This window comes from Lynx canadensis, chromosome C1 (genome assembly GCF_007474595.2).
Source record: "Lynx canadensis isolate LIC74 chromosome C1, mLynCan4.pri.v2, whole genome shotgun sequence".
NCBI lineage: Eukaryota > Metazoa > Chordata > Mammalia > Carnivora > Felidae > Lynx > Lynx canadensis.
In genome coordinates, this window is record NC_044310.1 from 176,126,478 (window position 1) to 176,153,599 (window position 27,122).

General features: G+C 40.2%; 1 protein-coding gene across 1 annotated transcript; it reads right to left on the reverse strand.

Annotated features, from left to right (window-relative positions):
• Nucleotides 1-1,895: 1,895 nt before the first annotated feature.
• SLC40A1 (solute carrier family 40 member 1) lies at nucleotides 1,896-25,924 on the reverse strand. The gene is made up of 8 exons (XM_030324170.1): nucleotides 25,576-25,924; nucleotides 25,008-25,075; nucleotides 18,252-18,411; nucleotides 15,936-16,051; nucleotides 14,778-14,904; nucleotides 6,948-7,193; nucleotides 5,424-6,080; nucleotides 1,896-3,499 (listed from the first exon to the last, which is right to left on the reverse strand). The coding sequence occupies exons 1-8, from the start codon at nucleotides 25,616-25,618 to the stop codon at nucleotides 3,186-3,188; spliced, it is 1,731 nt and encodes a 576-aa protein (XP_030180030.1). The 5' UTR covers nucleotides 25,619-25,924; the 3' UTR covers nucleotides 1,896-3,185.
• Nucleotides 25,925-27,122: the final 1,198 nt, after the last annotated feature.

Consider the following 27,122-nt stretch of genomic DNA (forward strand, 5'->3'; position numbering starts at 1 on the left):
AAAAGCTTAATATTTTTCATCATAAATACGTGTTTGCCCAGTTTTCTTGCTCCCTGTACTCTACATGTTTTTTTTATATGCAGCTCCTCTCCTCTTACACTTTATTCAAGTACCATTCTCCTGTTCGCAAGCTATCCTCTTAGAGAAAATCTCCCAAAGGGGCTCAGAGGTAGCTCGTAGGTGTATATTGTTTGACTAGAAAGATGTTCTAGCATTTTCAAATTAGTTGCCGGTATTTAAGAATTTGGAGAGTCCACACAAAATTTCAGAATCCCAGCTTCTCTTGAAAGATCAAAAGACATAACACAGGGCCCACATACCTGCATGGCAACGGGATTGCTTCCAGCTGCCCCTCTTGCCCTAGCCCACCATAGCCGGACCACACCATTACTTCCCAATAGTCCTTCCAGGGCCAATGCTCCATTTAGCACGCCTCCTGCACTGTTTTTCTGTCTTATGATAAACAGGAAAAAAATTTCTTATACCTTATCTTTCTTTTTGGGGGGTTGGAGGTGGGGAGCAATGAAAGGTATATCAAGCAAGCCACCTGTTTCAAGAAAAAAAAATGGGGAAAGGCATAGTTCTTTAGGGTAATGAAGATGGCTTTCTGCATTTAGTAAGCAAAGAATGCCTATGTTGAAAAAAGGAACTTAAAAACCAGGTAGGAAACCTGCATGGAATAAAGCATGAAAAAAAATGTAATAATTTGTTTTTAACTGGAAGCAAAATAAGTGACTCTTTTAGGAAATGTAATTACAAGCTAAGCGAAGGACAATTCTCCTGTCTCTAATCCGCTTCACTCATTGGTATCACCTGATTGTCTCTGTAGATATTTGAGTTTGTCCCCCTATTTAGAAATACACCCAGACACAGGCTCTGTTCATCTGCCTGCCCCTGCCCTACTTCTATGCCTGGGGCTGTAAACAGCAAAGGCTGCCAGGCCAGCGGTGACACCCCTCCCCTCCCCTCCTCTTCCTGCTCTCCACAGCACTCTGCAAAGATAAGCAAGGCGGCTGTAAAAATTCCTTTCGGCTCTCCAACTCCAGGCTCCTTCCTCCTACACAGGCCCCTCTCTCTCCAGACCCTCAATTTGTCAAAATGCCCACATGAAGAGCCGGGAACTTCCTTTGCTAATATGGCTCTATTCATCTTACAAGGTCACAGGCCTTCCATTAAGGCTGCCAAACTCAGGGCAGAATTCAGACCACAGCTGACCCCTGTGGGAGGGAGCAGAGGGCCTGTTCAAGACAGCAGCCAAACCTTACGGAGGCATCTGCCGTCTGTCCAAAGGCCACAAGCAGGTCTGGAGCTTCGGGGTGCAGGCAAAGGTTCTCAAGGCCCCAATTTTAGGGGAAAGAAAAGGAGCCTGTGATTAACCATGTCAGAGTCAAATCTGCATCCCAGGAAGAAGCTGTCTGGGGTACAGATCAAGTCTTCATTAACATTTGTCAAGTACAGAATGCGGCTCTTTTTTTTTGGACTACAGCAGGAACCTAGAACTCTGTCGTTAGGCCCAATTCCTAGTACTGATACCACCTCATCCGATAGTCCACAAAGCACTTCCACATGACTTCTCTTATTTGACTTGGTCAGGAAAAGCTGTGAAGTGGGTGGAGTTGGCTTTATAGTATCATCTCCAATTTACAGAAGATGAGATAGAATTCAGAGGGCTTCATGTGACTTCTTCAAGGTCAAGGAATGAGTACTGAGTTCATGTTTACTATATTTGTATCCAAACCACCATAAACTGTACATATGAACAGTGGGATAACACTAAAAATTATGAATTATTATGAAACTGCAGAGGAAGAAAATACCTTATCCAAAACAGATGTTCTATAACAAAAGTAATATTAAATAACTGGGGAACGCAACTCAGGAAAAAGGACTCAAGATTTTAAAAATGTTTTTTATATAGAAATATGTTACAAAGATTTTACAACATAGTAAATCATTATGTCATACCATAGAAAGAAGATGAAACCTTAAGAAAAAAGAAGAAAGTGCTCATAGTAACGGATTGCAGTCTCCATGAAAGTGCATAAACGGTTAAGGCAAAGTACCATGTTGGTACTGACATGTTGCAAAATGACTCGGAAAACAGTTTTTTAAAATACATACAAAAGTATTTCTTTTCTTCCATTCTTCTCAAAGACATTTGAATGGGATACATTTATAAACAGTCTTGCTCTACAACTGTGTAAAAATAACTCCTTGGGTACAAAACAGTGAAAGTAAAAATGCTCTAGCTGAGCGCATTCAAAAGTCAATCTGATGATTTTAAAACAAAACCTTTCCAAGTGTGAGCTTGCTTTCTACATTTAATCTACCAGGCTAAAAGTGTGCTCCCTCCTGTTCCAAGACAGAGATCATTAACGATAGCGGAGTTGAATTCAGATCTTGCTCTCCTGGGTGACTTTGAGCTTCTAGTTTCTATGGCCAAACTATCAGCGTATTTGAAGTCCTTATGCATTTACTGTTATAAATCTACAGCTTTGTTTCTATCTGCAGCTTACAGGAGAGCCATTTTCTGAAGTGTTATATATGCTTACTACAGTATTTCACCATGATAATAAAGATACAAAGGTGCTCTCTAAAGTTATACCGTAAATCCTATTTGAGAATTCTAGTTAAGTATTTCATTTTCCACATATATGTAAATCCCTTATGATCGACAGGATCAATAAGAATAACACTGGTTATCAAACTCTCCTCTTCATACTTGAAGCAGAATTTGTTTTTTTTATAATGTGAAGAACATGCTAAAAGAAAATAAATTAGCTAGACTTGGACAAGAATGAGTTTTAAGGAAAAATGACATATCTGAATTCTTGCACAGATAATAAATATCTCCCAAAGAATAACTTAAATCACGTGACTAACTGCTCTTCGTGTAAAATTTTATCTACTCCTGAGAAATAGGGAAAAATCAGTGTTACCTTTCTCCACATTTAAACTGAGTTTTTCTTTTCCTTTTTTGATTTTTTTCCCCATCCTTAAGTGTAAGGGAAATTAACCAATTCATTTCCTCTGACTTAAGTCTTGTAAATAGCTTCTAGCCCTCAGGGTACAACTGGGGTAAAACCAGAGAGAAACACCTAGCTGTTTATTGGAATTCTGAAGTACAAAATAAGCATATGTGCTCTGTGTAATCTAGTAACAGGGATAGCAACAGTTAAATGGTCTCACACAACAGATATATTAGTTTGATTTTCATTCGTAACTTCTTTTTCCTCAGGACAACAGGCAAACATCTTGCTGCCCAGAGTTTTCTGGGCAAATCGAAAATACATGATGTGGCCCATTGCCACAAAGGAGACTGAAATCAGTACAAGCAAGCCAAAAGCTTCAGGATTCGGAGCCAGGATAACCATGATGAAATGCAGAAGATCAAGAAGATAGTTCATGGAGTTCTGAACACCATTTATAATGCCTCTTTCAGATTCAATTACATTTTCTTGCAGCAACTGTGTCACAGTTAAATCAAAGGACCAAAGACCTATTAATAGAAGATATCTGTTAAACACTGAATTTTAATTTACAGCTTTACATTTCACATTTACATTTTAAAAATCTGTTGACGTGTACAAAATATATATTCATCCCTATTATCTTGAAGTCACCATGCATATATTCATCAGAGCCTTGCCTTTCAGAATTCTTTTTCATTAATAAATACTTGGTGTTGTATATAAGTGTTGAATCAATAAATTCTAGACCTCAAACTAATATTACACTGCATGTTAATTAACTGGAATTTAAATAAAAACTTGAAAAATAAAAATACAATAAATAAAATAAAATAAAATACTGGGTTGCTAGTGGCTTCAAGAAATGATTTTTTATAGCCACCATACTAAAGTAAGTCTAATCTACAAACTTCTTAATTCTATTTTCTGTGATTATTTATACTACAAAAGCAAAACTCCAAAATCAGAGACAATAAATCTTACTATAAGTACTAGTGTTTTTAAAGCCTACAGTGAATGTACTAATATACTGTTGTGGTTAAAGTTTAAGGACTTTAAGTGATTATTACATTTACTGCTTGGTTTCTAAAGCCCCTGTAATAAAGCTGTCTTGCTTGAATATTAATTGTCTTTGATAAATTAATGAATTGCTTTGTATCACAAGATAAATATGGTTTCATTTAAAGAAAAAAATTCAGGCAGAGATAATTCATCAGTACTCTATTAATAATTACTTAAATTTTACTTTGTAAGAAGTCATTACATTGTGTTTCCTTCCAGAGCTATAAAATCCACTTGTTTGGCAAAGTATACTATAAATACACATAAGCTAGAGAGGACTTTTGAAGGATTTTTTTTTTTTAAAACAAAAACACTACCTTTTTTACCTTGTCCTATACAAATATTTTCTAACTTATAGTCCTTTTAGTAGAGTTATAGCAATATAAAGACACTAAATTACTAAATGGCATCATTATAACTAATATATTTTCAAAAAATAAGTTGCATCAGGGTGCCTGGGTGGCTCAGTCAGTTGAGCATCTGACTTCGGCTCAGGTCACGATCTCATGGACTGAGTTCGAGCCCCGCATTGGGCTCTGCTGACAACTTGGAGCCTGGAGCCTGTTTTGGATTCTGTGTCTCCCTCTCTCTCTCTCTGCCCCTCGCCTGCCTGTGCTTTGTCTCTCAAAAATAAATAAATGTTAAAAATTAAAAAAAAATAAATTAACTAAAAAAAATAATAAATTGCATCAAGAGTAATACTTAAGATACTCATTTATTAAAAAGTTTCAGGGGCGCCTGGGTGGCTTGGTCGGTTAAGCGTCCAACTTCGGCTCAGGTCACGATCTCACGATCCGTGAGTTTGAGCCCCGCATCAGGCTCTGTGCTGACAGCTCAGAGCCTGGAGCCTGTTTCAGATTCTGTGTCTCCCTCTCTCTCTGCCCCTCCCCTGTTCATGCTCTGTCTCTCTCTGTCTCAAAAATAAATAAACGTTAAAAAAAAAATTTAAAAAGTTTCAAGCCCTAATCATATTTCAAGCATATGTGCATATACACAAACTGTATTTTAAACTATAAAATAAAAATTTCATATGTATGTAAGGATACAGAGTGGGTTTTGCTTAAATTAAGGGAAGATTTCAGGGGCGCCTGGGTGGCGCAGTCGGTTAAGCGTCCGACTTCAGCCAGGTCGCGATCTCGCGGTCCGTGAGTTCGAGCCCCGCGTCAGGCTCTGGGCTGATGGCTCGGAGCCTGGAGCCTGTTTCCGATTCTGTGTCTCCCTCTCTCTCTGCCCTTCCCCCGTTCATGCTCTGTCTCTCTCTGTCCCAAAAAATAAATAAATGTTGAAAAAAAAAAAAAAAGGGAAGATTTCAGATCATTTATCATTGAATCTTCTGAACCCACACTGCAAAAAAGACACTTTAGCTCATTAACATTCAGAGAGATGACTTACCAATTCTAGCAGCAATGACGCCTGCAAACAGCAGACTGACAGACACTATGGGCACAGATTTAGGACTCATCTCTGGGACAATAGTAGCAGGGTCAGACACATTTGACATGTGCATTTCAGGTGTAAAAATGATTTCAGGTATATCTGTAGGTCTAATTGTGGACAGCGGCTCTCCTTGAATCAACCTAGAATGGATATCTTCAAAAGGAGAAACAGACAAGTCCAAGGGGCTTCCAGGCATGAACACGGAGATCACACACAAGATCAAACAGGAAAGCTGTGCAAATCCTGAGATCAGACCAGTCCGAACCAGGCCACATTTTCTACGTAGCCAAGTAAAAGCCATGGTTCCCATTATTCCAGTTATGGCTGATGCTCCCATCAGAATACTGAGGATGGACCCGCTCAGCCCCTGAGTGTAGGCATACCCTGTGGTGATACAGTCAAAGCCCAGGACAGTCATATAGAGGAAAGCAAGACCCATGCCCGCCAGAAACACTGGCTGGTTGTAATAGGAGACCCATCCATCTCGGAAGGTGCGGAAGGGCTCAGCCATCTGGGAGGCACAGCTTGGCTCTTGCTCATGTTCAAGCTCATGGATGTTAGGGTCTTTCTCACCCATTAGATGAGTTCCCTCCAAGGATTTTGGCTCAGTTTCTGTTAATAAAAGACATTATTATATGTATCGGTATAATATGTATTTTCTTTTACTAACCTAAGAATTTCAGCTAAGAAACAATCTCCAAGTAGCATTTATGTTAAACAAAATACTATGGATATCGCTGTCTCTCACATGGTCTGTCTCCCTCTCTCCATTGCCCCCCTTAGAAATTATACTCCAGAAATGAAGGAAGGAAGGAAGGAAGGAAGGAAGGAAGGAAGGAAGGAAGGAAGGAAGGAAGGAAGAAAGAAAGAAAGAAAGAAAGAAAGAAAGAAAGAAAGAAAGAAAGAAAGAAAGAAAGAAAGAAAGAAAATTATACTCCCACCAAAGTAAAAGTAAATAACAGGAAAACTCATCAAGTAAAAATATAATAATTGTCTGGAAAAACATAGCATCTTCTTTCCTGGGGCCCTGTTAGGATTCCATTAGCCCAAAAGCCCAACTTGCTCTCTCTTCTTGGGAAATGCCCACCTTCAGTCCTCATTCCCTTCTACTGTTGTACAAATGGCTATGTAACTCTTCTCTTCATAGACTCAGGAATTCTCTTATTCTTTTTTTTCCCCCCTTGTTTTTCCCATTCTTATGGCTCAATTTTTCCCAGCCATCCCTCAGTTGATTTCCCCTCCATGTCTGCTGTTCACGTTAAGGAAAAGGGCCCGAGGCCTCATTCCAGCTCCCTGAGGTCCAATCCCAAGTTGTTCCTCAGGCTGTCAAAAGCCTGGGTATTGACTCATCCATACCAAAGTGACATATTTAACCTCATGCACGCCTTCAGCAGTAATAAACTGGATGAACTTTCGTCTTCACCAACTTTTAAGGTCTGAACATCAGAATAAAAGGATTGATCACTGTATTGAGCTTACCTTTATGTAAATTCAGCTGTTTCAATTCAGCTTCCTCTACTTTAGGAGGAGCTTTCACAGCCAGAGCAGGTGTTTTTTGGTAAACCTTCCAGAGCAGAAAGTACTCCACACACATGGACACGAAATTCCACCCCGAAATGAAACCACAGCCAATGACTGCAGAGCCAAACGTCATAATCTGACCAACAGCCATAGGGGCCAAGATGTTGGTTAACTGGTCAATCCTTCGTACTGTAGCATTCATATCTATAGAGGTAGGTAAAGGAGGAAGATAAGTGTGCAAATCTATCAAAGAGAGACTGCCCACTTACATAATACAAATTCATAATCCAAGAGTATAGATTCCTAGAATGTAAATTTCTAAAAGCACTCTGTGAACAAACCATTTTGTTAGGAAATAATTTGTCATTTGGAACAAGTCATATTAAATTTGTCTCAAAAATCATGATTCCCTGGGGTTGTATAAATAAGTCTAATATTAGCTTTTAAGATGAATACAATAGTGAGTGACCCTACAAACATGTTTTCAACAAAAATTTATTAAATGCCTATTATGGGCTAGGCATTATTCTATCACTATAAAAAAAAAATAAAGAATATCCTGCCCTGTCTTCAGGGAGTTTACCTTCCCATGGGAAAAGAAAGAGTAAATCAATATATATATATACATATATATATATATATATATGTATATATATATGTATATATATATGTATGTATATGTATATATATATGTATGTATATGTATATGTGTATATATATACACATACACACAGAATGTCATATGTTAATTAAATATTACGGTGAAAAATAAAGCAGAAAAAGGGTGCAGGGAAAAAAGAAATTTCAGTTGTTTTTTTTTTTTTATGTTTGTTTATTTTTGAAAGAGAGCACAAGCAGGGGAGAGTCAGAGAGAGAGGGAGACACAGAATCCCAAGCAGGATCCAGGCTCTGAGCTGTCAGCACAGAGCCCGACACGGGGCTTGAACCCACAAACCGTGAGATCACGACCTGAGCTGAAGTCAGACGCTTAACTGACTGAGCCACCCAGGTGCCCCAAAAGATTTCAGTTTTCAATATGGCAAGGTCAGGAAAGGACTCCCTGAAAAAAAAAAAAAAAGAGAAAGAGAGAGAGAAAGGAGTAGGAGGAAAAAGAGTCAGTCCTGTAGATATCAGTGAAAAGAGAATTCCAGACCAAGGGATGTAAAAATGTCCTGGGGCAGGAGGAGCACACCTACAGTGTTAGAGGAACAACAAGGAGGCTGGCAGGGCTAGAGCAGAGGGAGGAAGGGAAGAGGTCAGAGAGGGAGGGTAGACTGTCTAATCACCTAGGGTCTTGTGAACATTATATGGATGCCAACTTTGTCAATGAATGGGTGAGGAAGCCTTTTGGAGCTTTTGAACAGAGAGGTGACACAGTCTAACTTATGTTTTTAAAGGTTCATTTTGGCTGCTGTGTTGTGAAGACTGTAGCATGAGGGTGAGGGAGTTGGTAGATAAGAGCAGAGGCAAGAAGACCGGTAGACGATGATGTAGCATAAACCAGGACAGTAATAATGGAAATGGGGAAACAGATGTTGGATACACTTCAAAGGCAGAATCAGAAAGATTTGCAAATAGATTAGATATGGGGTGTGAGAGAAAGAGAAGAATTAAGGAGGACTCTGAAGTTCACTGTTGCTGTTTTCTAAGCAACTATTAGAAGGAAAGAGTGGCCATTTACTGAGAAAGGAAAGAATTCAAAAGAATCAGATTTGCAGCAAAAGAACGAGTATTTAGTTTAGAGATGCTGATTTTGATAGGCTACTGACAAGCACAAGGGTGTATCAAGTGGACAGTTAAATATGTCTGCAGTTTAGGAAAGAAGTCTGTGCCAGATTTGGTAGTCATCAGCCAGTTGAGTTTTAAAGCAGTGAGACTGGATGAGGTCAACCAAGGGACTGAGTGTAGATCCAGAAGAGGCAAGATCTGAGGACCCAGTCCTGGGCATGTCAATGTTTAGAGGTCAGGAAGATGAAGAAGAACCAGTGGAAGAGGAAAAAACCCAGAGGAGTGTGGCATCCTAGAAGCCATGGGGCAACACTGTTTCTAAGAGGAGGGGGTAATCAACTGGCAAGTGCTGCTGATAGGTCAAGGAAGATGAGTACTAAGAGGAAGCTCTAGATTGGTCACACGGAAGGTATTGGGGGCTTCAAAGAGAGTAGTTCTGGTAGACCAGAAAGGGCAAATGCCTGACTGAAGCTGGTTTAAGAGATTGGCGTCAACTCCAGGAGATATACCATTTATATTATATTTTTAAGTGAGTGGCACTCCCTGGATTCACAATGTAAATGTTGCCCCCCTGGCATCATGAAAAGCAAAACCCTGACCAGGGACAGGAACTAGAAACAGCATAGACATCTTTTTTTTAAGATTTTCTGAAAACAGAAACAAAGAAATGAGGTGGTAGAAGGGTAAAAAGAGGTAAAAATGTTTAAGAGAAATATTATTGCACATTTATATGCTGTTGGGGATGACACCATAGATGAGAAGGGATGGAATCTGAACCAACACACAAATAGGAGAGCTACTCTTAGACGGGAGCAAAACCATCAACATGCACAAGAGTGCAGACCACATACGCAGCTGCAGGTGGATGTAATGGGGACAGCATGTGTAACTTCTCATTTCTTCTACTCTCTCAGTAAAGCACAAAGCAAGGTCATCAGTGAAAGTGAGGATGGGGGAGGAGGTATGGAATGTATGAGGAGAAAGGAGAACATGAAACCTACTCCTCTAAGGAAACAGGAAGGAGGAAAGGGGCACAGAAATTAGTACGATCACCTGGCAGCACAAAAGGGCGAACATGAACCCAATGGTCACGAACTGTAAAACAGTGAAAACAGAGAGCAAAACTGTGCATTCTTCTCCAGGCATGTTCTACTGGAGAGTAACAGAAGGAGAGGAGGCCAAGTGAGCTGAGAGTATAAGCTAGGAGGTGATCATATGTGATCAGAACGTCTGACCTGTAATTTCAGCTGAGTAAGGAAGGGAGACAAGAGCGGTCACAGACAGTGAAAATGGCCGGTAGGTGACAACCAGACTGGAAGACTGTTGTGGCTAGGGTATGAGAAGGAATGAGCTGGAAAGACAGGAGGTGCCAATTCAAGACATGAATGCCTAAGATTAAGATTATGGAAGGGGAGGATTTAGTGGTGATGACCAAGTCTAGGACATGACCATGGGAACATATCAAAATCAGAGCAGAGGACAACATGAATAAAAGAGAGGAAGTCAAGAAAATGACCAATTTTCTTATTCTCTATCTCACAGAGTAGAGTGGAACCAATGAGACAAATCCTTATCAATCATGTGGGGCACCTTAAGAGAAAAGCAATAGGTGACTAATAAGTGCATTAGCAGAAAATTGCCTTTATTCCTTCTCTAATTCTTCCTGGTCCTCAACTGCCTTCCAATTAGTCCCATGAGTGTATAATGCTTACATGATAACAGGAGAACTTTGACACGTTTCACCTTTCACTTGAGAGGCAAAGGCAGTTTTCATTGATCTCACACATGACCCTTTTTTGCAGAAGCTTCGCTTTCATCCCACCCTCAAAAAGTTTCCAACTCAGGTGCTAACAGAGAAGTATAGAATAGATTCAAGTAACTCAATATTTTGATTCCCAAAATTGAGTACAAGTGAAAATATACACATGTTCTGAAAGCCCCACAACAAGAGAAAAATTAATTTAGTTAAAATGATTTGTTGTATTTTCACTTCCTCGGTTTTTAAGTGCTCCTGAAGCTTCCTAATGCCACCAATTTCAATCTTTATTATACTTAGGAAGCTAATAATGTTTGTGTGTGATGCAGTATCAGTAACCAGCTTTTATGTTTTGGAAGCAGAATGAACTATATAATGATTTGGGGAAAAGACCTCATCATTTCACTGGTAACAGGCTAGAGAAGAATCTGTCCTCTGAATATGCAAACCCATCCTTTGCACAAATTTCTATTTATTCTTATGTAAACACACATATATGTGCTCATTTAATTCCAATTTAACTATTTTCAGCTGCAGCTGAGGCACAGACCATGACATTAAATAAAGACTTGCTATTATAAAGGGTATATTAAATCTCATAGGATAATAATAATAAGCAGACCTGCTGAGCAAATAGCAGGCAACAGGTTTGTCTACCTTAAATATGAAATCAATTTTTAGTCAATAGAGTTCAAATAAGAAATTTATTGGTCATCTTGATCACGGTAACCAGCAGATGTGTCTTTAGGAAGGAGGATCAAAACAAAACAAAACAAAACACCTCAGAAGCTATAAATAGAGTGGTTAACAAAGAAAATAGGGAAGGAAATAAAACAGAAGGGATAAAAAGTCTGGGAAAAGGAAGTGAGCTTCAAACAGGTTTGACAGGCTAAGGGTCATAGCACAACAGACTGCTTTAATAAAACACTAAACCAAGTACCTAAGCAAATTAGCCGACAGATTAATTACCAGTATTTATGTAGAAAAACAATTCCTTTTCTGGTGATCTCCAAACTAGATGGTAACAGCTGTATTTTGGTCTGATGCCACTGAAATTCTAAAATTTTTTATTTTATTTTATTTTTTTTTTCAACGTTTTTTTATTTATTTTTGGGACAGAGAGAGACACAGCATGAACGGGGGAGGGGCAGAGAGAGAGGGAGACACAGAATCGGAAACAGGCTCCAGGCTCCGAGCCATCAGCCCAGAGCCTGACGCGGGGCTCGAACTCACGGACCGCGAGATCGTGACCTGGCTGAAGTCGGACGTTTAACCGACTGCGCCACCCAGGCGCCCCTAAAATTTTTTAACCTTCCAGGGAAAATGTCTCTATTTTTTTACCCTCAGTGATACAACTTCCAGTTTTGAAACCTATTCTGAAATCAAGAAACACTGCACTAAGGGAAGGGGAGCAATTACCATCTGGCTCACCACCTCTCCTCCCAGTGCATACAGCTTTTGCCCTTCACAGGCACACACATACAAGGCGCACACAGGTTCAGCATCCCCGTCCAGTCCCCTGCTCGGGTTTCTAACAGTTTTCGCTGGGTTTCTAAAGTTTTCGTTTCGGCTTCAAAACGCGCCCTGCACAAACACACACAATTCCGGACTGGAGGACGTGCGTCTGTGTGCAGAGACTCAACCTCAGAGGTGACTAAGGTGTACTTCTTGACATACACTTCTTCTCCAATTTTCCTCTCTCCTCCTCTCTACCTGTTCTATAATTCTTGAAATTATAAGCTTCTTGAAAGCTTCTATAATTCTGCCTTATAGCAGAAATAGCACCAAAAAATCAATGGTTAGATAGACCCTTGCTGACCTTCTGAACTAAGAAAGTTTCTATCCTATTTTGAAGCATGGTTTTAGTTAATCTTTTAACAAATGCTGAAGAAAGACAACACGGAGGTTTTCCCTCACTAGGCTACTAACCTGCAATACTAGTTGAATGCAGAAAAGCACCACTTGCTAAAAGCTCATTCACAGTGGATGAAACTTCAATAAGCAGCTTGCTTCCTTTCCTAAACTTGAGAAATTCGACTTCACTTGCTAAAAAGCACCACTTGCTAAAAGCTAATTCACAGTGGATGAAACTTCAATAGGCAGCTTACTTCCCTTCCTAAACTTGAGAAATTCCAGAAAGTTAGAAAACAGACTGCAATTATTCCTCTGCAATTATTCCTGATAATAAAGAAAGGCAGCTGAGAAACAGTCACTCATATTCTTCTTGTTGTTCTGGGACGTCAAAAAGCCCACAAAGTTACATGGAATCTTTGGTTTTTCTTATTTATTTATATTTGTATTTAGAATAAATGATAAATTCTGAGGAATTTTCACTTTACACAGGGCTTTTTTCCCCCCAGACTGTACAGACTTCACAAGAGTCAAAATGAGTTTAAAATTCACATTAAGAGGGGCGCCTGGGTGGCTCAGTCGGTTAAGCGTCCGACTTCAGCTCAGGTCATGATCTCACGGTTCATGAGTTCGAGCCCCGCGTCAGGCTCTGTGCTGACAGCTCAGAGCCTGGAGCCTGTTTCAGATTCTGTGTCTCCCTCTCTCTCTCTGACCCTCCCCCGTTCATGCTCTGTCTCTCTCTGTCTCAAAAATAAATAAACGTTAAAAAAATAAAATAAAATAAAATTCATATTAAGAGAAAGAAAATCATTTTAAAAGACAACTTTCCCCACAAATATATTCTACCAGATACATATGTGCTCTATTTTCAAAACAGGTCTTTTTGTACCTTTTGAATTTTAAAACATGGACATGTATTACATACTTAAAATAGCATATTAAAAAGAGAAAGTAAATAAGGAAAAAACATACAAAAAAGGACAAAGCCTAATCATATAGTTCAATGTGACAAGAAGAGACATGGAATTATTTCCTATTGGTAAATGATTACAGGAAGAAAAAAATCAACGAGAATCACTACTTTACCTCTAGAAAGAATATCCTGTGGTATATTCACATGTGTTATAAATTCATCCTATATGGACACCATTCTCTAAAATCACTGTGGTATTTGTCTCAATTATAAATAACATTGCTACAACAAAGTGATGATTTAAGCAAATTCTTCTCTTTCTTCCTTTAGACCTTTCACACATTTTCTTTCTCTCACCACCTCCTTTCCTTTTTTTAGCCACATGGCCCAAACAAAGTTGCCTGCTATCCCCAACACTAATCTTGCCTTCTGTGAACTAGAATAAGCCATTTGAATCATCAGCAATAGTTTTCTGGTCTGTCAGGATGGTTGGGCAATAGGTTTGTGATACCCATTATCTCAATGACCAGCACAACTGATTGACCTGATCTAATCAGTGGATACGTGTACCCTTCCTCCTTACCCCTGTGTAGCTATGAATCTGATGTGTGTCTGTGTCAGGGGGCAGGTAGGGAATATTGAGTGAGGTGAGTTATTCTGAGTACAAGTGATGCTAATGTAATAGGACATGTTGCTTTGTAAGCATTCTTTAGTCTGTCTCTGGCCTCTTATATGTGTTTCCAATGGACAACTAAGATTATAAGCTTCTTGAAAACCATATTCTGTCCTCAATTTCTCTAGTATTTGTAACAGCAATTCTATTGCATTGTAGATAATATAATAAAAGTTAGAGATTATAACTTTAAACTTGAAGGAATTAACTACTAGAGTCCCTTTTGGAAATAAAGTGTTTCCACTTGGTTTGGAGAAAAATAAAAAGCAGTAAATACTAGTCATACTACCATGGTATGAATGAATCAATCTCATGTCAGATTTTCACTGCTCTAAGTATTAAGTAAACATACAGAGACCATGAACAGAATTTAAAAGAGTTCAAAAGAAACGTTCTTCCATTTGCCAGGTTTGCATACAATAAAAGTTCACTATCCTATAAATTAATTTCATAACAGTGAGATAAATCATTGCACTGAAACTGACAATGTGATAAGACAAAGACTATATTTTCAATTTATGGAAAATAATTTTCAATTAAATACCCAGAAGAAAACGTTTAACCCTCATTTACTACCTCTGACATAAAGTGAATCCTCGGGGCACCTGGGTGGCGCAGTCGGTTAAGCGTCCGACTTCAGCCAGGTCACGATCTCGCGGTCCGTGAGTTCGAGCCCCGCGTCAGGCTCTGGGCTGATGGCTCGGAGCCTGGAGCCCGTTTCCGATTCTGTGTCTCCCTCTCTCTCTCTGCCCCTCCCCCGTTCATGCTCTGTCTCTCTCTGTCCCAAAAATAAATAAAAAAAAAAAAAATAAAAAATAAAGTGAATCCTCATGTAACCCCTTACATTAAAAGAGAAAGCCAAATTACCTGCTAATTTGCTTCTGTCTCCTCCTGCAACAACGACAATCCAGTCCCTTTGGATCGTGATTGCAGTAGCAGTACTGGCCAAATTTGCGATATTTGCAATAGTGATGATCAAGATGTAACAGGAAGTCTAAGGAATTATAGGAAAAAGTTGAGTTAAAAATGTCAGTTTTACCTCACAGGACCTATACCTCACTGTACAGTGTAGTTTGAAATGGTCTTTGGTGGCATAATAATAAAATTTTAAGTTCATTTCATAAAATCGTAAGAAATAATTTTACTTTGTAGACATGAAACCATAAATACCAGTAGTCAAGTTAAAGGGCATAATATCTTCCTAATCCACATCATCTGCAATACACATAGTACAAAAATTATAAAAATCATGTGCACATTTATGTGACATAGTTATCATAAAGTGTTAACATAGCAGTAGTTTTTAATTTCTTCCCAAAATACCTCTTTTGGAAAAAACAATAAAGGGGAAGTGAGAAGACCTGCATTTAAGTCAGAATTATGATACTTCTAGTTGCACGACAATGGTCAATAAGATAACATAACTTTGTCTACTTTTTCATTAACAAAATAAAGGGAATATACTAGAAGATTTCTAATGTTCTCCCTGGCTTTGAAACCCTACAGTATCTGTCTAAATATATAAGAAGATTCAATAGTTACATCAAATCCATTATTTGCCACCACCCCATCTTTCCCCTTTTCCATCAAGCTATCATGAGACCATAGTGTGAGAAGTTATGTAGTCCATGACCCCATACATACCAATTACTATTGGAGGAATACAATTATGACAAATTAATAAATATATGGATTACATTTCTTATGTAATGTGAACAAATTACAGGTTAGTAGCTGAAAACTAATTGACAACTGAATTATACAATAAACTTTTAGAAATACCACTAAAAACAAATAAGGAAAAAAAATAGGACAAAATTAAAATTCAAACAATATTTAATGAGTGCCCACTATGGGCAAATAAGCAAAAACAAAATATAATACAAACGGTAGAGGATATTAAATGGACACAGAGGGTCAACAGTGTCTTTGTGAAAAGATACCCCCTAGTCTCAAAGGGTTTTCATTTTTTACCACTACCAGATGTTCTATTTTCTGCCATCAAGAATATCACTGAGAACTTACAAGAACCCATCCATGATACATGGTCAGAAGCTCGTTTTTATGTAAGAAAACCATCATCAGAATGATTCCACACAAGATGACTGAAACATTCTGTACCACCAGCGAAGTCTGAGCCACTGTACAGAGGGAGAAACAAAGTGTTCACTATACCAAAATATCACAATGGCCCCATTTTTGTCCACACATTAATGCATATGCAAATTACTATATGAAAAAAAAATTCCTGAAGTAAATCCTGAATCAACTATTTCCAGTAGGACCCACCAGATAACACCAGACCAGTAAAACTTACAGGAAGAGTGAAGTATTCACCATTTTCCTATTAATTAAAGCCATTCATAATGACCACATTTTCATTTAGTTTATTCTCTTGAAAGTTTACTGTCATAAACAGAACTATATTACCTAGACAAGATCCATCTTTCAGCTCTTTGTTGCTGAAGCTAAAATCATAACATGCAGGAAGTTAGAGAAGAGGTTAAGAAGTCATGGAATCCATAAGCCCCTACGGAATAGGCTGAATCTGATAAGATAGTATGAATACATAGGAAAGATATGTAAAATTCACCAAGAATAAAGCAGCAGTGTATTCCACTGGGCATTCTAATGCTGTATGCTGCTGCTATGAAATTCTAAGTAACACCTTCCCTCACAGAAAATGCCAGTTTCCTTGGAGTCCGGCACCCATGTAGATAATGTATTGGAGTAAGGACTAAGTACACCAAGTAAGGACACCCACAGTCTTATTTGTAATCTTTTCCCTGCCACTCACCAGGGTAGGTGATCTAGGACAGGATACGTAATGTCTCTTATGTCTGTGTCTATAAGGTGAGGATGATGATACATATGTGCCTTCTTTACAAGGTCAGTATGATGCTCAAATAAAATACTCATGAAAAGTACCCTGAAAAATACAGGGAGTTGTATGCGTAAGGCATAATTATAGCCCTGGTCTTTAAGGGCAGTAAAGCTCATTCTGGCTTAGAAGGTCATATAAAAGCCTCAAACAAACTGCTTTCTGAAATTAGTTTGTAGTAAAATCCCAACATACAACTCATTCTTCTATTGCACAAGGATTAAATACCAACTGTGTGAAGTTTCTAACTTTTAGAACCCCACCGACCAGAGGAAGGAAAGATATGGGAACAGATAATTGTAAGAGTAGAAGTACAATAGCAGAGGTGTTGACGAAGACTCCTGAGAGCAGAGGAAGAAATGATTAAATCAGCCCAAAGACATCGGACATTTTCACAGAAAGTGACATGTGAGCTGATTTCATGGGATAAATGGGAGATTGCTATCCTACCACACACTTTTTCATCTAACTCAACATTCTTTCCCAACCTAGGATTCCAATGCTCAACAATCATAAGGTTAAAAGGTCTCCAAGATATAGAATATCCCTGTGTTCCTACAAATAACGATGTGAACAACCAGGAATGTTTTTTGTTTTCTTGTATACAAAACTTAGTTCTATATGTGTTCTGGTATATCCATTCTCAAAACAGACTAATATCCATCTTGACCATTTCACTAATAGAATCAAGTCCTAGAATTTGATAATCCAAATTGCTCTCTATCCAGGGGCAGTCATCCTTCACTGAAAGAAACATATTTCAATCTTTCTCCAATGTCTAAAATAGACTTGGCCAGGTCTTGGCATCATCAACTGCACAACCCAGGAAAATTGTGACCTGACTTATTATCTGGATTGCACTTATATTCTGCATAGCTGAACTGTTCCATCACTTTCTCTCTTTCCTACACATAAAACTGCAATGATTTCAGTACTAATGCTCTAGAATAAATGTCAATATATTACCATTTCTTCTTTTCCCCTCAAAAATTTATAATTCAGCTCTCCATGATCCTGACTCAGATATTCTCTCTTCAATCTATAGTTTTCAATTACCCTACACCTGCCTCTATAGAAAACACTGTAACCCAGAGGACAGATGTTAAAGCTGTCCCAGGAACATCACACTGACTGACTCCAGTGCGACTCATGGTTAGAAAGAATGCCAGAGTTAAGCAAACTTTTAATGTTTAACATGGCTCCCAGAAAAGAACTATGGTGTTAATTATTAACATCTGGAATTTATGACTAGCCAAAGATCCAAAAAAATCTATAAGCTTAATATCTTGGCATTCCAATTTTGTGCAGAAGCCCCAGGACCTTCCATGTAGAAGTGCTGACGCTGATCATCCCATTGCTCAAGTATGGCAAGCAGACACACAGTGGGTCAGTCACAGTGGTTTCTCTTTAGCTCAAGCCTAGGTCCCATGAATACAAAGCCTTAGTTTACCACTTCTCACCTTTAAGTCTGGAATTCTTATCCACCCAATCACCAATGATGGCTCCTAGGACCAGAACAGACCCTGCCACCACCAGCCCGTAGACTGCAGTCAAGAGGAGGCTGTTTCCATAGAGCTCTACCAAAAACACAGACACTGCAAAGTGCCACATCCGATCTCCCTTGAATAAGAAAAGAGAAAATGTTTTGATGAAATTATTTTTATTTCCCAGGCAATTACACTCAGGAAGTTGCTCCCTTATCAAAATGTACTTTCTGGCTACACCATGAGATTTTTCCAAGTCAACAATTACTCTTTGAATTGAATATTGGTCAAGTGTTAAAATCATCCATCCTGGTCCAATGGAAAATATTCTGGGCCATTTACTAAGTAAACCCAAAAAAAGCATGATATTAATGAAACACACATACTCCTTATCATTCTAGAAAAAAAAAATGTAGTTTCAACACCAAACGTTTTTTGAGACAAAACTTCTTCCTTTTGTGTCAGGTTTCTACCTGGGCCTGGAATTTACCTATTGTGATTTGAGAGGCACAAAGTAGTGTGCTACTGAACCAGAATGAAACTACAGTATAGTTTACAAATATTCATATGCTTTGAATGTCAAGAAAAAGCCAGTTTCCCAATCTGTAAACTGATAAGAATGAACTATATGATCTTTAAAGTTTCTTTCACCTAAACATTCTAAAATATATGCTCTATTTCACCAATAAATTTCAAAGTCAAAAAAAGGCAGGCTCAGAAAAATGAAATTAATATGGGGAAAAAATTAATATGGGCAAATTCTGGTACCACATTTACAAAAATGTCAGAAATAAATGCATAAGCAGCTTTTTATTTGAACATTTTAATTCAGATGGGTTTGGAAAGGGTGAAAAGACTACTTATTTTTTCACTGTAGAGTATACAGGAAACGAATTCATTATGGCAAAATGTAGAATAATGAAAATTTTTAAATGAGTCAGATAAATCAATGCATAAGAAATCTATAATGGACCTTATCATGAGATTTTTGGCTCCATCCCTGACCTCTGACCTCTGAGTTAACATAAAACAGGACAACAATGTTTTATCATAACCTATCCCTAGAAATCACTACAGGAAACTAAATTCACAGTCTAGGCTCCTTATGCATTTGACACTATCTGGAAGTACTAGAGTCCTAATTCTTTCCAAAGTTTCTTAACACCTGCTTGATAAATTCAACGTATTAGGACCAAAGTATTATCCTGGTATATCAAATTATTTTTTTTAATTTCATAAAGCCAAGACAACAATTCTATGCATTCAAAATTTTAAATTGAGTCAGGGCGCCTGGGTGGCTCAGTCGGTTGAGCGGCCAACTTCGGCTCAGGTCATGATCTCGCGGTCCGTGAGTTCGAGCCCTGCGTCGGGCTCTGTGCTGACAGCTCAGAGCCTGGAGCCTGTTTCAGATTCTGTGTCTCCCTCTCTCTGCCCCTCCCCCATTCATGCTCTGTCTCTCTCTGTCTCAAAAATAAATAAACGTTAAAAAAAAATTTAAAAAACAAAACAAAATTTTAAATTGATGCACATACACAATAGCAATCCTTTACAATAAACTTCATGTAGACCAGTATTTCTCTGCAGGAATGATTTTATCCTCCAGGGATCACCTGGCAGTGTCTGGAACTGTTTTGGATTGCCACAACTCTGGGGCAGGGGTAGGAGTACTACTGGCATCTACAATGCATAGCGCTGTCCCCTACAACAAAGTATCCAGCCCAAGATGGCAACAATGCCAAGTTAAGAGAAACCTCTACCATGGAGTAGAGGATTGTGAACATAATTTAGGAAGGCAATTCAAAATTAACATAAGATTAGGGCCTTGTCAAATGGGGTGAATATGGTCAAGTAAATCTTAAAACAAACAGTGGAAGCACTATGTCTGCAAGACTCATTCTAACTTGATGGTCTGGAATGTGAGCTCTAGAACATTCTGTGTTCTCAAACCTCAGCCCACTGCATGGCCCAGGTTACATACACAACAAATAACTATGGAATCAACAAAGGAGTGGATCTGCAGTGAATCCCAGTTGTGAATGAGTCAATATAGAATAAGTGGCAAAAACCTACACTGATTTATCAATAACATTGTTCTGGTACATTAGATTTGTTCCATGACTGTTCAAAAGTTTGAGGATTAATCAGTACCATAATTCACACGTCTGACACAGCTTTTGTTTGCATTGATAATGGAAAGTTTTTCCACTTAAATTAAGTAGGAATTAAGTTTCAAATACCAATGTACTAAATGATTAAAACTGTATGATACACATACAATTCGTTTGAAACCCATAAAAAGACAAATTTATATTAAGATAAAGAGATCAATAAGAATAACAAACTGCTTCCTTAATCTTTAACAGGAGAAGCAAGTGTAGATTGGATTAGCATACAATGGGAGGGGGTGAGGAGAGGCACTTTATCTTCCTCTCCATCCCTCTGAATAGCTCCCAAGGAAAAGACAAGAAACACATAAATGCCCTAAATGATAGGTGGCCTCCAGGAGTGAATTTCCTTTTTCTTACCATAAGGAATAAAAAATAATACTCCATGACTGTGGCTTCTTTCTTTCCTTTTTTTTTTTTTTAAACTCCTACTTTTTACCCAAAAGAATTTTAGACTCTTCTACAGCAGGCCATCAAAACAAGTGGTACCAAATGAAAATTTTCTTTCTTGCTTATCCTTGTATCCATGACACCTCCTTGATGGAGAGGAAGAAAACTGCTCCGATTATCCCAATTTCTAAAGGCTTTAAGCTTTAAGAGGCAACAGATTCCACACTCATGAAGCCCAAAGTAGTACAATCTTGAGCCCACCCATTCCTTCCTTACATCCATTTCCTGCCCTCCCATGTGCTCTCACTGTACTTTGATGATTTGTTTACATGTCCATCTACCCCCAATGGGCTGAGAGCTGAGGGACAACTGAGTATCTGTGAATGAATGATCACAGTCATTAATCCACTTACTACTTATTGGGAAGCTACTATAAACCCAATCCTACGGCAGGCACTAGAAACTCCACGGTACACAAAAATCAAAGTCCATACTTTCCCACAGCTTGCATCTCAGTGAGCAGAGACCAAACACAAACCTAGAACAGGTCAAATGGTATAAATGCTACAAGGAAAAATAAAGCAGCATGAGCAGGAAGGTGGCATTTTGCATTAAGTAGTCAGAGACCTCTCTGAGCAGAGACCTAAAGGAAGTAAGGGCTGGAGTCATACACACATCTGGGATATGAATGAAGACAATCCAGAGGATAATGACACAAGATACAAGCAACTGGCCACCCTTTTCCACTGTTGGTTATCTTTTTGTGACTAGACACATTTTTTAAAGCCCATACTAGGGGCGCCTGGGTGGCGCAGTCGGTTAAGCGTCCGACTTCAGCCAGGTCACCATCTCGCGGTCCGTGAGTTCGAGCCCCGCGTCGGGCTCTGGGCTGATGGCTCGGAGCCTGGAGCCTGTTTCCGATTCTGTGTCTCCCTCTCTCTCTGCCCCTCCCCCGTTCATGCTCTGTCTCTCTCTGTCCCAAAAATAAATAAACGTTGAAAAAAAAAATTAAAAAAAAAAAAAAAAAAAGCCCATACTAAATCAAATTCTAAGCTCCTTGACAACAAGACCCATTTCTTACAGTACTTTGCATTCTGATAGCATAGAGTAAAATGTACTGATCTACTGACAGATAGAAATAAAGCCAGAAATAAAAAGCATCCAACCCCACACAGATATAACCTTCTACCCTAATACTTCTATTTTCAGTGTACAGGAAACCATGATTTGGCAGAGTTTTCAGGGGAATGGATAGATGTGTGTGTGTGTGTGTGTATACATATATATAAACGTATACACACACACACAAACACATTTATTTTGTTCTTTTTTATTTTTTTATTTTTTATTTTTTTAAAATTTTTTTTTCAACGTTTATTTATTTTTGGGACAGAGAGAGACAGAGCATGAACGGGGGAGGGGCAGAGAGAGAGGGAGACACAGAATCGGAAGCAGGCTCCAGGCTCTGAGCCATCAGCCCAGAGCCCGACGCGGGGCTCGAACTCACGGACAGTGAGATCGTGACCTGGCTGAAGTCGGACGCTTAACCGACTGCGCCACCCAGGCGCCCCCACATTTATTTTGTTCTAATAAAATTAGGCAGTGTCAAACAGGAGACAAAACTCAAAGGCAGACTTATCTAGAGTTACTGAGCATTCCTCTTTTGTACTCTTTTGCAATAAGGAGTAAAACTCCACTAAACCTTATATGGTTGTAGATCCTGGTTTGGGGGGATTTTGTTTTGTTTTGTTTTGTTTTGTTTTAATTCAACTTTCCACAAGAACTCCCTTAGCTCAACTTACTGGGGTAAGTGTCTGCCACTTTTCATATGGGACTTTTAATTAACATGACAAAAAAATCCTCCTGGAACAACTATAGTTACACCCTTTTGGCAAATCTGACCTCACAACCTAACAACAAAAGGTCACATAAACATTAAAGGTAATGAGTATTTAGAAGTGAGATACCTCATTCTCCTGATAGGTCCAGACCAGAGGATGGGAATATCAGATGCTACCTCTATTCCTTGTTATTGGTTTTTAAAATACTTAAAAGTAGGGGCACCTGGGTGGCTCAGTCGGTTCAGTGTCCGGCTTCTGCTCAGGTCATGATCTCACAGCTGGTGAGTTCAAGCCCCGCGTTGGGCTCTGTGCTGACAGCTCAGAGCCTGGAGCCTACCTCCTATCTGTGTCTCCCTCTCTCTCTGCCCCTAACCCACTCGCATTCTGTCTCTGTCCTCTCAAAAATGAAAACATTAAAAAAAAAATTTTAAATACTTAAAAGTATTTTTAAAAAGTACTGAATTAGGGGCGCCTGGGTGGCGCAGTCGGTTAAGCGTCCGACTTCAGCCAGGTCACGATCTCACTGTCCGTGAGTTCGAGCCCCGCGTCGGGCTCTGGGCTGATGGCTCAGAGCCTGGAGCCTGTTTCCGATTCTGTGTCTCCCTCTCTCTCTGCCCCTCGCCCATTCATGCTCTGTCTCTCTCTGTCCCAAAAATAAATAAACGTTGAAAAAAAAAAATTAAAAAAAAAAAAAAGATAAAAAGTACTGAATTAAATGGAAGGAAAACTATAGGTTTAGGTATAATTAAGAGTAGTTTCACTAGATTTCTACTTAGAATCATCAGCTATTGAAAACAAAACAAACTCACACCAATTCAACTTTGTTTACATGTATTTGCAGAGTCATCCTTGACTAAGCCTCTGGGAAGATAGGAGCTGGCCTTTCTAAAAAGCCATCTTTGAACTGCTATTTCTTAAAGAGCTGATAACCTAGCTTAATAATTTCCCAAGGGCATGGGTCCAGATTTCCTCTTACAATAGTTTGCATTCATGTCTTAAGGATGATCCAACAGAAGTTTCCAATTTAAAAAGAAAATACTATTCACAAAATTTACCTTAAAAATTCTCTCTCCTTTTGATTTTTTAAAATTAAAAATCATAGGAGGCATACATAGAATTTCCTCAAATACTGCTTTTAAACAGTAAGAAGATTGTTTAATTTGAAAGATTCTAATCATTAATCAAACACACACATACAGCATCCTTTTGGGATTATTCTTTTTTGGGATGTTGATGAAGCTAGCCAGGCCAACAGAAATACTGGCCGTCTTCTAGGACCGCATAGGAATTTGGAGAGAGAATTATGAATCATTTGCTGATTTTCAATGGATGATGGTTTTTAAAACAGCCTGAGATGCTCAACAAATATCTACCAACAGATAATATTTAAAAAAAATTTTTTAACGTTTATTCATTTTTGAGAGACAAGGAGAGACAGAGCATGAGCAGGGAAGGGGCAGAGAGAGGGAGACACAGAATCCAAAACAGGCTCCAGGCTCTGAGCTGTCAGCACAGAGCCCAACAAACTGCGAGATCCTGACCTGAGCTCAACCAACTTAGCCACCCGGGCACCCCAGATAACATTTTTTTAAAGTTTATTTATTTTTGAGAGACAGAGAGAGGGAGTGCACACACAAGAGTGAGGGAGGGGCAGAGAGAGAGGAAGACAGAGGATCTGAAGCAAGCTCTATGCTGACAGCAGAAAGTCCCATGGGAGGCTTGAACTTACTAACCCTGAGATCCCGACCTGAGCCGAAACTGGACACTTAACCAACTGAGCCACCCAGGTACCCCCAGCAGAGAACATTTTAAAGCCAAGAATTTTTATCACCCAGATATTTGTTTTGGATGCCAATTTATATTTAAATTAATCACAGAATGCTATTTTTAGCCTGAATCAGTCACTCCACTATTCTACTGTATTTTCATAGTGCAGTATGCTGGAATTTATCATTTTAACAAAAGAGGAAAAGGGAGAAATAGCTTAAATGTGAAATAGAAGATACAGGAGACATTCATCCGTTTTTAGTAGCAAATATTACCATAAGCCTAGTAGCGCAAAATACAATTTATAAGCAATGCAAATATTCCTGTCCTTCTATCTTTGGATAGTTGTTCATCTACATAAAGTATGATAATTAAATAACATTTGCTAACACCTATGGGAAAATATCTTGGGTGAAAATAACTTTTTGGTTAGAACATGTGTGTTTGGATGATTTATTTATTTAGCTGCACAGAAAACCTGGAAGGTGACTTAATAAAATTGGTCCAAATGAAAGGAAACAAGAAACTATGCAAGTATGTCGTAAGAATTACTGTACATTGTCACTTACCCAAGTAGACAGAGAATGACCAAGGTAGAGAAGGAATTTTGCCGAGGTCAGGTAGTTTGCTAAGGATCCTGCAAAGACACACAGGAGGGGCGGTGGATAAAAAGCGTATTTAGGTCACTTAAGTGAGCTGAGGTTGGAACACTTGCCCGTTTTCTCCTAATAAACACGATCATTAAAAACTAATTTGTGGGACAAACCACATACATTTTATCAAGTCACCGAGGAATCGATGTGTCCAGTTTGCTTAATACCACTCGCTTCAAGTCACTACGACCTATTGGTCAATAACTGCAAAACATCACCTACGGTTAAGAAAGCTCTTGTTTCAACATTCTTTAACTCCGCCTTTTTTTTTTTTTTTTTTTTTTTAAACAAGACAATCCAAACTTCCAGGTCTACTCCTCCTTGCCGGCGTGTAAGCCCTTTCCCCGCATCTTGCAATTCCCTTCTTCCTCGACCCTCACCAAAAGGAGTCCGAGCACTCCGATCAACAGCTGAGCCACATTCCTCCAAAACTGCGCAGAGCTGCTGGCCTCCACCGCCCACCACCCGCGTTAGGTCAACTCACCGCAGCATCCTCCCTGGTGGTTTTGCTCTCTTGCCTTGGTCATGACCCCAGGCGCCCCCCGCTTGCTCTTCTGCTGCTGCAGCTGCCCTCGATGAGGTGCTTGTTAACAGGAGTGCAAGGAACCGAGGAGAGCACCGCTAAAAACACCACAGCCTTACGCAAAAAGACCCCGACGTCTACTAGGGCAAAGAACAAAAGAGAAACGGCCCCGGGGTCTTCTTTTAGTCTTCTTTCCAAACTTAGCTAACACTGTAGCTGAAGTTGGAAAGGCAAAGCCTTATGCAAGGCGGGTGGGAGGCTTCACAGGCCGTGCGAGCCGGATCCGGCACCCCGCGCCGCCGCCGCCGCCGCCACAGCCCGCGCGGCGCAGCCCTGCACACTTATACGGGGCCGGGGCGGAGCTCCCTTCGGCCGCAGGCTCGGGGCCGCCCCCTCTCGCTCAGGGCCAGCCGGGCGTCCCCGCGGCGCGGCGCGGGGCCAGGGGCCCGCCGCCCTCACGCGCCGTGCCGCCCTCCACGCCCTTCCCAGGAGGAGTCGCCAGCCCTGGGCGCGAGTGGCCACCTGGCCACAAACAACCCGCGCGGCCTGCGAGGACCCTCGCCCCGCGAGCTGCTCGGGCCGGGGTGTCCGCCGTCCGGGAGGCCGCGGGAGGGGGTCGGGAAGGCCGCAGGGCGGCGGCGAAGGGGAAGAGGAGCGTGGACCCCGCGGGGCCGACGGAGAGAGGCCCAGCGCCAAGCGAGCCGGCCGGTGCTGGAGGAAAGCACCCGGTGCCTGCAGTTTGGGGGAGAGGGAAGCCGCCGGACCTTCCCTGTGCAAAGCCCCAACCCGGGCTTGGGAGTGGGGGGTTATTACTTTTTAAAAAGAAAATCATTTTTAATATAGGAACTAAATAAACATAATTCATACCACGGAGGCCACTTTCCTGGACTTTCCATTCCGGCCCACCTGTGGCAGAGAGTACCTTTTCTTCCCGGGACTACGGAACGGGGCTTCTCTCAAAGAACAAGAATCAAAAGGCAGGAAAGGGCACAAAGACCAGAGTTGAGCCCTCTCCAGAGGAGTAAGGGGAGGCTTGTAAAGGTCAAGACCCGCAGCGTGTTAGGGACCCACCCCCAGCCCAGAACTTAGGTCTCCAAATCCTTCCTGGAGATGCAGCAAGGAGGAACCAGCCCAACCGTTTCCCTTCACCATCCTTCCTTCTTCTTTATCACCACTTCCCAACCCCCACTCCAACCCCCGCCCTCCCGCCCCGTCCCTTCCCCACCTCTCCTCCAAATGCCCCAGTATCTGACAAGCAGTTACCAGGAATACCGGTTATCCCAGTTGCGTCCCTGGGTCTGTACCTGTCCAGATAAAGCCATTCGGTGGCCTCCTGAAGTAGCAGATGAATGACTCTAGAGAACACCAGGCTTCCATGAATTTTACACTTTTTTCCCCTTCTGGGCTGAAGCCCCGGTGCATACCAACCCCTACTGCCAAAGAGTTACCTTACGTTTCTCAATCTTGCCAAAACCCCGGGAGTGGATCCTACACACTGAAACTCCAAC

Excerpts from the sequence above, each read along its gene's own strand:
- SLC40A1 (XM_030324170.1), bottom strand. The coding sequence starts at position 25,618 with ATGACCAAGGCAAGAGAGCAAAACCACCAGGGAGGATGCTGCG. Across the intron at positions 18,412-25,007 it reads GTCATTCTCTGTCTACTTGG|GGAGATCGGATGTGGCACTT; the intron begins GTAAGTGACAAT and ends TTCTTATTCAAG. Across the intron at positions 6,081-6,947 it reads ACAGCTGAATTTACATAAAG|AAACTGAGCCAAAATCCTTG; the intron begins GTAAGCTCAATA and ends TTTTATTAACAG.